The sequence below is a fragment of the Falco naumanni genome, chromosome 6 (genome assembly GCF_017639655.2).
Source record: "Falco naumanni isolate bFalNau1 chromosome 6, bFalNau1.pat, whole genome shotgun sequence".
In the NCBI taxonomy this organism is placed as follows: domain Eukaryota; kingdom Metazoa; phylum Chordata; class Aves; order Falconiformes; family Falconidae; genus Falco; species Falco naumanni.
Genome location: NC_054059.1, coordinates 65,136,938 through 65,149,533, shown reverse-complemented (window position 1 = coordinate 65,149,533; position 12,596 = coordinate 65,136,938). Strand labels below are relative to the sequence as shown.

Genomic DNA, 12,596 nt, shown 5'->3' with positions numbered 1-12,596 from the left:
CGAGGTGTAATATTGAGGAAATGCAGTGGTCAGTGTCACAGACCTGCTCTTAAAATCACACTTTCCTGGGTCACCGTGCATAACAGTGACCTAGCATTGCTTTCTGTAAGAGCTGACCTGAAGCACCGTAATGGAGCACTATGGGGTTTTCTTTTCCTTGTAAATCATAAGGAAAATGGTAAAGTTTGTTAGCAAGATGGCAGGAGCAAGGGCAATACTAGATTAGATTTGGTACAAGAGGAGAGAACTAGTTTTTACTGAGTCTGAACCTAATGCATCCAATACCCTTTAGATGCAGATCAAGAAATGCTAAATTGATGTTATTTGTATTATACTGCAGCAACCTGATCCCTGTTATGTGAAGGGTATTTACTTACCTTCTCCTTATCATGAGGCTAGGAGAAACGCCCAGGGCAGAAACAATGCCAGATGGAGAAGAAGGACAGCTGGACTAATACTTGGATCAACCCATCATGCCTTTCCAATGTGGCAGCTAGAAGTTAGGTGAGATACCACCGAGCATCTGAGTGACACAAGCTGTTGTCCTAGGTTCCTTCTCTCTCGTTACGGAGTAAAAATCAAAAGCTGCTACCAGGAGATGCGACACCAGCCTGTCATAAATGCAAAAGGGGCCTCTAGGATTCAAAGCTTGGCTTTTGATGAGGAGACTTGCAGAGCAGCAATGCACTCCCCCACCAGGCAAGCAGCCTCTTTGGCTGTGCCCCTGTGTACTGAAAAGCCACCTGCCCCATGTCCATAGTTGTGGACTACTGGAAGCTTAACTCCCCCCTGGCTCAAGACCTCTCTCTCCAGTCTCACGCACCACCTGGATGGCCTCAGGCCCACCTTCACCTTGATATCCTGAGCTCTCTGCAGCGAGGGCTCAAGGGAACAGCATCTGTCAAAGATATCTTTGGTAGTGCCAGGGTCAGGGGAGAGACTCCAGCTCTCCACTTCCCTGGTTCCCCCTAGGGTTACCCTGTGTATGCCCGGGTAGATGTAAGTTAAGCCATCCCCATTCCGGATGAAGTTTTTCACCCAGGGAGCGTGAACCTTGAGTACTTGTCCCCTGACAGGGAAGAGCTCCTTGTCCCCCACCAGCTGGTGGGCTCCAATGCCCGCACAGTTGACAACGACGTTATATTCGCTGTGCAGCTCCCACAAGTCTGCAACTTTTCTGGTGTACATCTGGACGCCAGTTGCTTTCAACCTGCAAAAAGACTCCAGAAGTGAGGCAGAAAAGAAACCCCTAAACCCTTACGTGATTATTATGCACATTAATTAAATGAGATAGATTGCCTTTAACGTACAGTTCAAAACCAAAGAACAGATGGGACAAAAAGCAAGAAAACGCCATGGGGTTTCTGTCCGTGATTTGTCTGATTTGATCTCATCAAAGCTATTTTTTACCTTGTTTTGGGCTGGAAAAGATACAAGCAGTTGATCAATATTAGAGAAGGGTTTGGCATAAGACCCCAGGCAGACTGTCAGGTCCTCATGGTCTCATTGATTCATTTCTGTAACAGTACCAAGCTTTAACAGCTCAAGCAAGCTGAAAAATGACAGATTTACTCACCAAGTTACTTCTGCTAGTGATGGCGCCATTGTACTACGTCCCTTTTAAATGGGCCTGTTACATGCCATTGCATTCATTCCCAACTCACCTCCCTGACACCAGGAAGCACTTAGTCGTCCAGCACCATGTACAAAGCCCTAGGGCACCCAAGACATCCCTGCAGGCTGGGCAGATGTGGCATGGGACCCCCAGGAGACACATGCCCTTCTAGAGCGGCAGCCAGGAGTCACCCAGGACAGCTCAGAGCATTATACATCCACATCTGCTCTTCAGCAAAATTGACCCCTTCTTGAGCTTCACCTTGGAGATAAATTTCAAGCCAAATTCCACCCTGAACTTGCCTGAATCTTGAAGCCCTTCCCCATGGAAAAACATTGGTGTGAGATGGAGTCACTGCATGCTGTCAGCTGGACCCAGTTGATGGGGGTCTTTAGTGGGGGTTTTAGCATAAGCAAGTCAGGAGACAGGTCACAGATGATGACGCAGTAAATCCTGCAGCAGGGAATCCTGTTCTTTGCAACATTCTGACAGCTGGCAAAGTGATCAATCCCACTGTAAAAGCAGTGGATTCCCACAAAATGGTGACCGAGCTGAGGATCCAGGGGGCAGTTGATACTCTGGGGCCTGGGGGTTTGGTGCAGCAGGACACTGAAGCTGGCTGGGAAGAACAGGGAAGGTCTTATGCAGCAGCTCTGGCTGGGCAATTTGCTGGGAGAGCTCAGAAGTGTTGTAACTGGGACTTTGCCATCACGCCATAAAAGATACACCAATAAAAAACCTGCTGAAAACTCCTGAATTCAGGCAAGCAAGTGGCAAAAAAATCCTGAAGTCCATTTTTGGACCAGCAAGATGGTCACAAAAACAATTTTCCTTGTGGATTGCCAGAAGAACGGTCTATAAATACTGCTCAGGTCATTAGGGGTTTGAGAATTAGTTACATGTTTAATATGCTCTCACTTCTTAGCACCAGAGAGAAAAGAAAGAAAAGGAGCTTGATCGTCTTATTAGAGTACATCCTTTGAGAAATAAGAAGGCTATAGCAGGAATAAGGAGAGAGCAGAAATCACATGGCAGACTAAATGGGTTGTACAACTTAGTTGTGCTTCAGCAGAAATTTCTGATTTGGTTAGGCAATGCAACATGACAGAGCATGTGCACTGAGAGAAGACAGCACAGACCTCACATGGCACTGGTGCCACTGGAGTACTCCCAGCCTGGCTGGCTGCTAGGATAAGAAACGATTTTACACATTTTGCAGTGAGGTGAAAGGCATCCAAACCACCAGCTGAGCTGGCAGTTTGTACCACAGTGTCAGTACATGTCTCTTTACTTAACCTCAAATCAGCTTGCAGCCTATTGCACTCTCAAGCGGAGGCAGCTATTTGCTCACTTTATGGGTACTTATATGGACTAAATGCATATCCCTGGTGTCAGAACGTTTTTAGATCTGTATCTTGACTCTCCTATGGTTCTCCAAAATCCATGTATTTGGGGAAATTTGGAAATTGGCAAATTTTCTAACTTTCACGTCAATCCAGGCGTGAACTCTGAAGCCACGACTCCTCAGAGTGAGTGCATCACCCATTTCACATAGGAAAACATTTCCAAAAGGTTTGTTACAAGATGATGCTATTTGACTTTTTTTTTTTCACCTGACTGGATTAACAGATTACTCCAGCTGTTGACCAAATTTGTGATTAATTGGTCCAGGTTAAGCGCAAAATTTTCACAGCTAAGACATCTTCCCAGACATGCCTATTCTCCCAGGGGTCGGATATATCGTCAAGAATAGAGGAATATTATTTGGGAAGTTTGACAGATGAGGAGCACCCACACCTTTTTTTAGGACATGGCAAGTTCCTGATGTAACTTCAAGGTCTGGCTGGCCAAGCATGGCCCCTGTGGCTATGTCAGTCCTATGCCCAGAGGTGCTCCCACTTTAAATCCTACTGTACAGCCACACCGGTAGAAAGCGGCCATTGCATAAATGGGGCCTTTCATATTCTGGAAAAATTGGGTATTTCTTGTGCTTCTCTCCAAGGAAGAGCTTGCTGCATTTTCCCCTGTTAGAAACAGCCCTTTTCCAGTTTTGTTCAAACCTAAGGCGTCCCCAGCTCACCCCCAGTCCCTCTGCCTGGGTTTCTCTCTACATGCCCAGGCTGCAGCAAAACCAACCTTTTCTCCAGCCACAGGAGGTAAGGTGGACAGTCACATTTCAGTGTCGTAAAGGCTTGACCGAACTGGTGCTGTGGAAACTTTTGGAGTTCTGCTTTGGACATTGGTCGAAATCCCAGGACAACATCTGACCAGAAAGGTAACTCTTCCTTGGGAGTGTTTTTAAAGACCTGCCACCTAAAAGGACACAGAGAAAAAGCTGCAAAACATAGCCGCTATCACTCTGCCATGTTATGTGTCATGGGAATCTTAGCATAAACCCAGGAACTCGGGAACCTGTTCTCACTCATCAGTGCAGCTCTTCAAGGTTAACAGCAATGGGGAAACATTGCTTCCTGCTGCTGCAATACCTGCCTTGGCAAACAGGCAGAGGGCTGCCACAGCCAAGCTTGAGGGTGACACACCAGAGTAAATAAACAGGTGTTCTTCCAGCTATACTGTATGTACTTCCTTCCACATGTAGAAGTACAAAGTCCCCTTCACACAGAGTCCCCACCATGGCTGCAGCCACCCTGGATGGACCTTCAGGTAGGGCAATTTGCACACCTGGTCACAGTTTTTTGAGTATTCATAAAGCTACAGAGTCCCCAGCCTCAACACTCCCGAATTTCTGTGTATATAACAGGCAGCATAAAATACCTCCAACACCCCACCCCACCCCAATTGCATTCCTATACCTAGCTGCTGAAGCTGGAACATCCTGCAGTCCCATCCCTATGGAGACCACCCCTGCTGCATGCAACTGGTGGATAACGGTCTGGAAAACATCAGTTATTAAAAGACATTTGGTGCTGGCCAGTCTTGAAAGGTTTCTCTGTGCACACCTATGTATGAATTTTCCTTGAACGTACATTGTATCTTGAGCAGCTGCAGGGCAGTTTCTTGGGAGTATGGTCATACAGGCCACTTCGTGAAGAGACTACACCTGAGCTCCAGCAAGGAAAACATCTCTGCCTGCTCCAGCACACAGTATAACATACTAAAGGCTGCCCCAATGGGCCAGTCTTACCCAGAGACAAGGTGAATGCCAGCCTCTGAAGCCTCGGCTGACTGGCTGATGGCAAAAAGGTAAGTGAAGGTCTCTTTGAACCACTGCTTCTGCACATGGATCGGTGTGCCTGCATGTAAACAAAACCAAACACTGCCGAGAGGAATAATGCAAAGAAGAGAAGCATACAAGCCAGTGTTGGGGAGATGGGACAGATGGGGAATACAGGTCATGGCACTTTACTTCCTGAACCTCTGTTATTGCTGCACATCTGCACACGCAGCTGCATGAGGTGCCATGGGCAATGCCACACCAACTTGCACACACCTGGGTAGGTGTGAGGGATGAGCATCCCAGCTGCAACATCACTCGTTGTGTTGGGGCTGAACTGGTCTGAAAAGACCGTCACAGAGCAGCTAGGACAAGTCTCCAAGATGCACATTGCTGTGGACAGGCCGATGACTCCAGCACCAACCACTGCGACCTTCGGTGCTGCCATCTCCAGGATGCAGAGCCAGAGGAGAGAGGTATCTACCTGCATTGGGAAATAACATATCCTGTGTCACCAATATCCCTGCCGGACACCCTCGTCAGGCTACAAAATACCCATACAAGATGTAACATAACCCCCCCCCGGGACAGCTCATTGAAGACTAGCTGCTGCATGCAGCCAAGGCTAAGGTGAGGATTAAAAATACCATCAGCCTTCAGTACAATGACAAATTTTTGAAAAGTATTTCAATAGCCACTACTCCATCCTCAGCACAAGAGCAAAGGGCAAGAGAGCAATCTGTATGTACAGCGCTGCTGTTTGGGCTGTAGCACTCTGGGGCAAGGTTTTTTCAGTAAAACCTGAGGGAGTGAGGCACCTGTCAAGTTTTCTATCATTGCGTCAGGGGCAAAGGCTGGAGCTCTGGGGAAATTGGCTTTTAGGCACCATGAGCAAAAAGGGTGTCTGAACATCAGGATCTCCAGCAATAAGGTCTGTCACTGCCTGGGCAGCGGCAGCAAATCTCACAGGAGGCAAACTGGATATGCAAAGGGTCCAGTGCATTGTGGAAGATGTTTTTCTTAACACACATCTTAGTTCCCCTGCTGTGCAGGGCTCCCCCTCTGACCCTGAGGACTGGGTTACCTGCTTAGTTCTGTCCTAGAAGTTTTAGCTATTAATGCATAGTTTCACAGGGTACAGCCTGGCTGTTCCCACTGCCACATCCAAAAATTGTCTGGGCCATGATGCCTTGGTGGGGAAAGTGTGGGAAGAAAAGGTACCTGTACCCCGGGGGATTTTGTGCCCCTAGTGACCTGAGGTCTCCAACCCACCCTTGGCACCTGCACCTGCCAGCGTGACCCACTGCCTTGGACAGATTTGTGGGCATCCAAGGCTGCCATGCTCTCCTGGCAGCACACAGTGGACCCAGGAGCCAGCTAGCCTTGCTACCCTAAGAGCCTGTATATTTGCCTCTCTCTGCCTTGCTTTATAACTTGCTCTGTGTCCTGGAGCAGCTCCACTCAGCACCTTCAACTGCTGATTGCTACTCCAGGAGGTGCAGCGTCTCTATTTTCCCTTGTCCTGGCCAAGTTTTGGAGCTTGGCACCTGTCCTGGTAAGTGGTGTATAGCTCCTGGTTGATAAATCACCTGGCCACCCGTCCCAGCAAGGTGCCAGGCTATGTGCCTGGCCATGGCCAGCTAACAGGTTTCACACCAGCGGAGCCACAAAGCACAACTGAACCGCGCATCTTGGTGCATCCTGCAAACTCCCTGAAGCCAGGAACTAAATGGACCCAAAAGAGACTGGGCAACCTCAGAGGTGAGAAATCCTTCAGCAGCTTTGAAACAGGCAAGTTGGGGTGTACCTGCTGGCTCAGGCACTCCTTCGAGGCATTACTGTCAAAAGCTGAGCACAGATGCAAGGGGAGAATCTCCTTTGCCTATGGCTCTTAACATTTTCCTGGAGTATCTACCAATATTATACAAATACTCTTGGAGAGGATGCTGAGTGAAATGGACCTTTGGTCTTGCTCTCTTATGGTCTTCCTTTGTCCTATGGGACTCACTCATCCATGACTGTAGAAATCCAGCCTCACTAATTGCTTTCTGAGAAACTAGTGCCTGCAGTTAGTCACAAGGACAGGCTGGTTTCCCATCTTTCTGTGGCTTTTGACATCTTTGATGTAAATTTAGGCAAGACAGACTGTGGGATTATGATAGGTCAGATTTATTTACGAGATCCTCGCCCATAACCCTTCACACGACTTCCCTCTTACCCCTGAGGTTTTACTTCCTAATATTTGATGTCCCTACTATGCAGGAAGGGAGAAAGGAGCAGGCACTGTTGTCTGTCACCGCATTCCTCTGCATCACAGCTGAGTGTTGTTACAACCCCTCTTCTTCCTCTCAGGGCAATGCTTAAGTTTCTTCCTGTTAATTATTACATCTTCTTTCACAAGCCAACTATAACAGTGCCCACACAGCAGGGAAAGAGGATGCATTGCAGGGGTAAATATGAGTGCTGAACCAGAACTGCTGGCCTGCATGGCTGCCACCCACAAATGCTATCTGCAAAAATGCTGGGGAAAGGGAAAGGGAAGGGAAGGGAAGGGAAGGGAAGGAAGGGAAAAAGGAAAAAAAAAGGGAAACGAAGGGAAGGGAAAATACTAGTAGCAAGAAATTAGAGGGGTTAATGATGTTTAAATTACTTAGGAAAATTGGTTCTGAGAAATGTCTCTAAACACATTTTTATTCACAAACCTTCTAGCTCAGCACTGGCAGCTGTGGAAATGGTGTGTGGCTCAGTCCGCTCAGTGAGCCTCCCAGCAGTCCACGGACAACCACGGTTCACTTTTTCAGCTGCCCCTGGAACATAAACGAGGGGTACATTATGCATCTGCCAGTTGCCCCTCACTGCTCTTGTTTGCTGAAGCCCTTGAACTGTGATGGATCAAATTTCCTGACTGACCTCCCTGTCGCTGAGGAAGTAAGGGGAGCTGCAGCTCCGTGGAGGTTTAAGTTTCACAAGTCTTCCCAGTTTGGATGAGATTTTCATAGATGAGCTGGTTCAGTATCAAGTGATTCCAATGCTGCAATAGCCCGTGAGGGCGAGAAAGGGCTGCTGGTGGTACTGGAGCCTGTAGGAATGGCTCAGAAGGCTACGATGCGCACCTGTTGAATGCATGTTTTTTCTAGCACTTAATGCTGCAATCCAGGAGCACGTCAAGCCTTCATGTGCCAACGTGCCAAAAACTAACCAGGCACAAAGCAAGAGGCTGCACACAGCTTGTATTGGCAAGTACAGCTTGGGCTTTGCAGAGCCACTGACCCCGCTATGAGTGCAAGACACACCTGTGGCTCTGCCCTGGCAGCGCAGCCTGCCTCAGCTGGCAGCCCTGCGCTTTGCTGGGAGAGCACAGGAGGAGAAACTATTTTTAGCTGATACAGCAGGCCAGCTTAGTACCAGCAGGGATGACACTTCTCACTCCCTCAGACTGGCTTGTGCTGACGGTTTTGCAAAAATCAGCATTTAAAAGGTAGGTCAGTTGCAGTTGGGGAGGGAGGTGAAGGGTGTCAGGTATTGTTTAGCTCTCTGCCCTTTCTTAGTGTCAGAAAAAATGGGACAGAAGCCAGATAGAGCCACCTGGAGCTGTACCTCCCCAGCAAAGAGTATACCAGCTGCCTGACGTGGCCTTCCTGCCCCTGCCACCCTCCTGCTCCTCCCAGGCAAGAATGAATTCTTTTTAAAAACGCTGAGATATTTTGTGATGTGACTTAATCTGCCAACTCCCACAGCTGAGAAGAGATGTCAGCCTCATGTGATGCAAGGGGGTCCTTACTCTTTCTCACCTCACATAGCTGTGTATCACCACTGAGTTCCTCTAACCTTCAGCCTTAACATCATTGTAGCAGTGGATAATATGATCAATATGGATAAACACACTGCTCCCCAGCACACATACATGCACACACACACACATGCACACCCACTGCCAGGAGCAGCTGTAGCCTCTTGGCCCACGGTCCTTTCAGGGTGCCCCTCAGGCTGTGACAGTCCCCGGGAAACCAGCACCCCTCAGCTGGAAGAGATGCACAAACACTATCGCTTTGGCATATCTGCACTACAGGCATGGCCCCTCGCCATACCCTGTTCCCCCGACAGCCCAGCTCCCTGTGTGTGCTTCCCTGGCAGGCTGGCCGCTCTCAGCTTGTGTCACAGCCCGGCTGAACTACCAAATTCAGCATATTTACACGCCCAAATGAGCATTTGAAAAAGCCCAGTTGAACTGTTGACCGGAAAATGGATGAGCAAGAAGTAACTAAAGACAACAAAAACCTGTTACATGTCCTGCAGTGGGATTTTTTTTTTTTTTTTTTAACTAACTCTCACCATATCAAAGTGCTGAAAAATTGTTCTGGATTGCCTGGAGCCTGTGGTACCGGGGAGCAAAGGCTCCTGCCTCCCTGAACTGCTGCACGGGTTCCTTGCCCACCAGGGTGGCTGCAGCCACTGTCCCCACCCATCCCTGACACTTTCTCCCTCCCCTTTTTTTGCAGGTCACATTTTTGTGTATTCACTTCGATAGTTCACAAGCACCTTTGGTGTTGCTTCCCTCAGCCTTATTTGCCAGGCTCTTTGCTAGTTACAGACACTCATGCACCCTGATCCATTCCTGGGGGTTTGCTGAGGAGGGGACCCTGATCTGGGCCTTTTGACTCTGGCCTGGTCCCTGTCATTTGAACTGCTCTGTGAGATGTGGCACCTGCCACGGGAGGAAGGCCGGGATACTCTCTCTTGACCAAAACAGAGGACTCCGGGGGCTCCCTGGGACCCCCTCGGCCTTTCTGCAGGCGCCTCTGAGCCACCTCCACAGGAGATCCCCGAGGCTGCCAGGGAGGCCTCGGCTCCCCTTCCAGAGAGCAGTTCGCCCCGCACACCCAGGGACATGGCACCTAAAGGACGGGAGGCTGCACCCGCCCTATGAGCTACCGACAATAACCTCCCCCAGCAGCACCCACAGGCTGCGCCATGCTCCTGCTTGTCTGAGAAACGGGAGCGGTCTGCGGCCCTCGCCCCCCGCAGGAGGGACGGCCGGGCCGCTGCCTCCCTGCGCGGGGAGCAGCCGGAAGCTGAGGGCGGGCAGGACCCGCGCCCCCGCCGGGCTCCCGCCGCCCCGGCCGCAGCCCCGGCCCCGGTGCTGCCGAGGCCCGGTGCTGCCGAGGCCCAGCCCGGCCCCGCCTGCGCCCAGCGCGCCGGCCAGTGCCCCGGGGAAGCCTGTGCCCTCCCAGCGCTGAGTCCCCAGGCAACCGCGCCGGCCCCGGCCCTCCGCTGCAGAAGGGTCCGCCATATGACGTCTCCCTCTCCGGCCGTTAGTACGGTCCAAAAAGCAAACCAGGGCGAGGAGGCAGTACCTGGTGAGGAGGAGGGCCCCAGCCCCGCCGAAGCGTCGCCCTCCTCCGCGCGTTGCCGGGGGGCACACGGGCGCTGCCGCCGCTCCCCGCCCCGAGGCCGCTCCCCAGGCGCCGGGCTGCGCGGCCTGGGCTCATGAAGGAGCCGTTTGTGCCTGGGCAGCGGCCACGTCCAGCGCTGGCACCTCTCCCGGCAGAGCCTGGCAGCCTGCTGGCCGTCCCGGCGCTGTGTCCTTCGCCCCCGGCCGATAACGCTTCTTGATTTTCTCCGTGCGCTCTGCAGGAGGCTCAAGGGGCCCAGCTGTCCTGCACAGAATATATTGTCTTTTTTCCTCTCTTACAAGCACTTAATTACGTTGTGTTTCTGAAGCTGCCTCACAGCTGCCGCGGTGCTAGAGCAATGGCGCTGGCGGCCAGGGCGCAGTCACGCAGTGTGCCGGTGGCTGCGCTTTTCGGCCATCGCAGGTCGGCGAAGAACCAGCCCCTGCGAAACCGCAGAGGCCTAATGCGCACAGCCAGGCAGGCCTGTTTGGCTTAACCGCTTCCAGCAGAAACCCACAAGTTTGTTAAAAGCAAATCTGTGGGATCACTAGGGTGAAATTGTGTACCAGGGTTTCCTGGCTCCAGCCATTTGCCATCGGCAGGATGTTTTGGCTGTTGGACAGCCTGAGCATTCCTCCCTGAACAGGCTCAGGGGACAGCGTACGCAGACCAGACTGTTCCCTTCCAGCCCCCTTGAACGGTGTTTGCTATGGATCTTCCAGGCAGGTGCCCTTCCTTTGTAGCCATTTCGGTACAGACCCGCAGCCATCCGACGGGCATCTGTACATAGTGCAGCAGTGTGCACAACACGACCACCTGGTCTTGCCTCCCAATCTAGCTGTGCTCTTAAACTGTAAAACTAAAGCCGTGATACATCACAAACACATAATCACTGACTTTTGTAGTTGCGTCATTTTTAGCTTGTTGGGTTTTTTTCCTTTAGCAGTGAAAGCAGCAAAGAATAATTCTGCCAAAATTATAGTGTAGCTTGATTTTTCTAAGTCTTCTGAAAACAACGTATTGAATGAGACAGGGAAGGAGACAGAGGAGTGGATAAGGCTTGCTTCTTTTGAAATGAAACTGTTAATGGGCTCGGTGTGTTGACTGTAAAATGTACGCTGCTCTCTTGCAGGATAACTGCAATAGCTTTGGAGAGCGTCCTTTCACATACGGAAATTTCCTTCGCATACAAACAGAGGTCACAGCACCAGCTAAGATTAAAATTGCCTATTTCTCCTCCTGAGACTCTACTTCTCATTAATTCTTATGAATTCACCAAATTTTAATTACTTGGATTGAAATTTTCTGTGTGGGATGTTTGTGCAAGGCTGAATGTTTCAGGGAATTTCCGGTGTGTCTTTTCCTGAGAATGAGACTCAGGAAATGCAAACTGGCTTGGGACACCAACTCTTACAGTTATTTCATTGCAAAACTTACTCTTCCATGGGCTAAAGTATTTTGGAAGGGTGAACACACTGTGTTTTGCTAAAGTGCCCATAACTAAGGCACACCACATTTTAGGATGAAGAAAAAGCTTTGCCCTTTCTATGTAGTCTTGATGTGTGACTTCCCACCACAAATGTTTGTTTATCCATGCAGGCATCTAAAAGGGAAAACAATTTCAAGTCTTTAGTGCTGCCATTGTTTTTCCTACCTCTGTTCTTCTGTAAAATGAACAGCACAATATAGAGCCTCTTTTGTGTAACTCCCAGAGCCCTGATTAACCAAAGATCAGCCATTCTGTCTTGAGGCCTTCAAGATATGAGAAGTTTCTTGCTACAGATGTTGATGCTCTCTCATGAAAGATGGGAAAAAGCACAAGGACAGACAAGAAGCTCTGCATAACAGCGCAACTGCTAAAGACCCTCCTGGATGTTTGTGTATATATTATTCTGTGTGTTGTGCGAAGTGTCATTTTGAACTAACAAATAATTGGCTAAGTAGTACTCCAAGTGCAACATTCACCTATTTGTATTTTGAGGACACCCCTGACAGACTGCGATGGTGGCTATTGTACCCTTTGGCTGAGTGCAAGTCATGATTTGGTCACTCAGGAAAGAGTGCCAGACTTCTGGCATAGAACAAACACAGCCCTGATCATATTTGGAGCTGTTTCTGTACAACGACTGGCAGTGGCGTGCCAGCACACCACCCACCCAGCTTGAGCAGTGCTTAAGAATTGTTTTCCTTTACCTTAGCATTCCCTTTGCTTTGTGTACTCTCTTGAATAGAGCAGTAATGATAAGCAGAAAATACCCCTGTGAACACACCAGTGCTGACCTGTTTCTGATCTCATGTATGACATGGATCACTTCTCTGCCACTCCTTTAACCAGTTCAAAGATCAAGTCAAGCATCAGTGCCCGTGGCAAGTTACCATTTAAGCAAAGAGGTTAAGCTGCTCTGCATTTTGC

General features: G+C 49.8%; 1 protein-coding gene across 6 annotated transcripts; it reads right to left on the bottom strand.

Moving 5' to 3' along the window:
* On the bottom strand, window positions 1-10,385 carry DDO (D-aspartate oxidase). Of its 6 annotated transcripts, none has more exons than XM_040598742.1 (5): window positions 10,145-10,385; window positions 7,493-7,597; window positions 4,761-4,869; window positions 3,752-3,928; window positions 1-1,210 (listed from the first exon to the last, which is right to left on the bottom strand). In XM_040598742.1, the coding sequence occupies exons 4-5, from the start codon at window positions 3,853-3,855 to the stop codon at window positions 643-645; spliced, it is 672 nt and encodes a 223-aa protein (XP_040454676.1). In that variant the 5' UTR covers window positions 3,856-3,928; window positions 4,761-4,869; window positions 7,493-7,597; window positions 10,145-10,385; the 3' UTR covers window positions 1-642. The 6 variants fall into 6 exon arrangements, with proteins under 6 accessions (XP_040454676.1, XP_040454671.1, XP_040454672.1 ...); XM_040598737.1 differs by lacking the exon at window positions 7,493-7,597 and adding an exon at window positions 5,067-5,274 and having other exon boundaries at window positions 10,145-10,377; XM_040598738.1 differs by lacking the exon at window positions 10,145-10,385 and adding an exon at window positions 5,067-5,274 and having other exon boundaries at window positions 7,493-7,601.
* Window positions 10,386-12,596: the final 2,211 nt, after the last annotated feature.

What these genes read in the sequence shown, in the direction of transcription:
- DDO (XM_040598737.1), bottom strand. Translation starts at nt 10,279, where the DNA reads ATGAGCCCAGGCCGCGCAGCCCGGCGCCTGGGGAGCGGCCTCGGGGCG. An exon ending in CATCCCTCACACCTACCCAG is followed by an intron (nt 4,870 to 5,066) that starts GTGTGTGCAAGT and finishes GTTTACATGCAG; the next exon opens with GCACACCGATCCATGTGCAG. An exon ending in GGCATTCACCTTGTCTCTGG is followed by an intron (nt 3,929 to 4,760) that starts GTAAGACTGGCC and finishes GTGTCCTTTTAG; the next exon opens with GTGGCAGGTCTTTAAAAACA.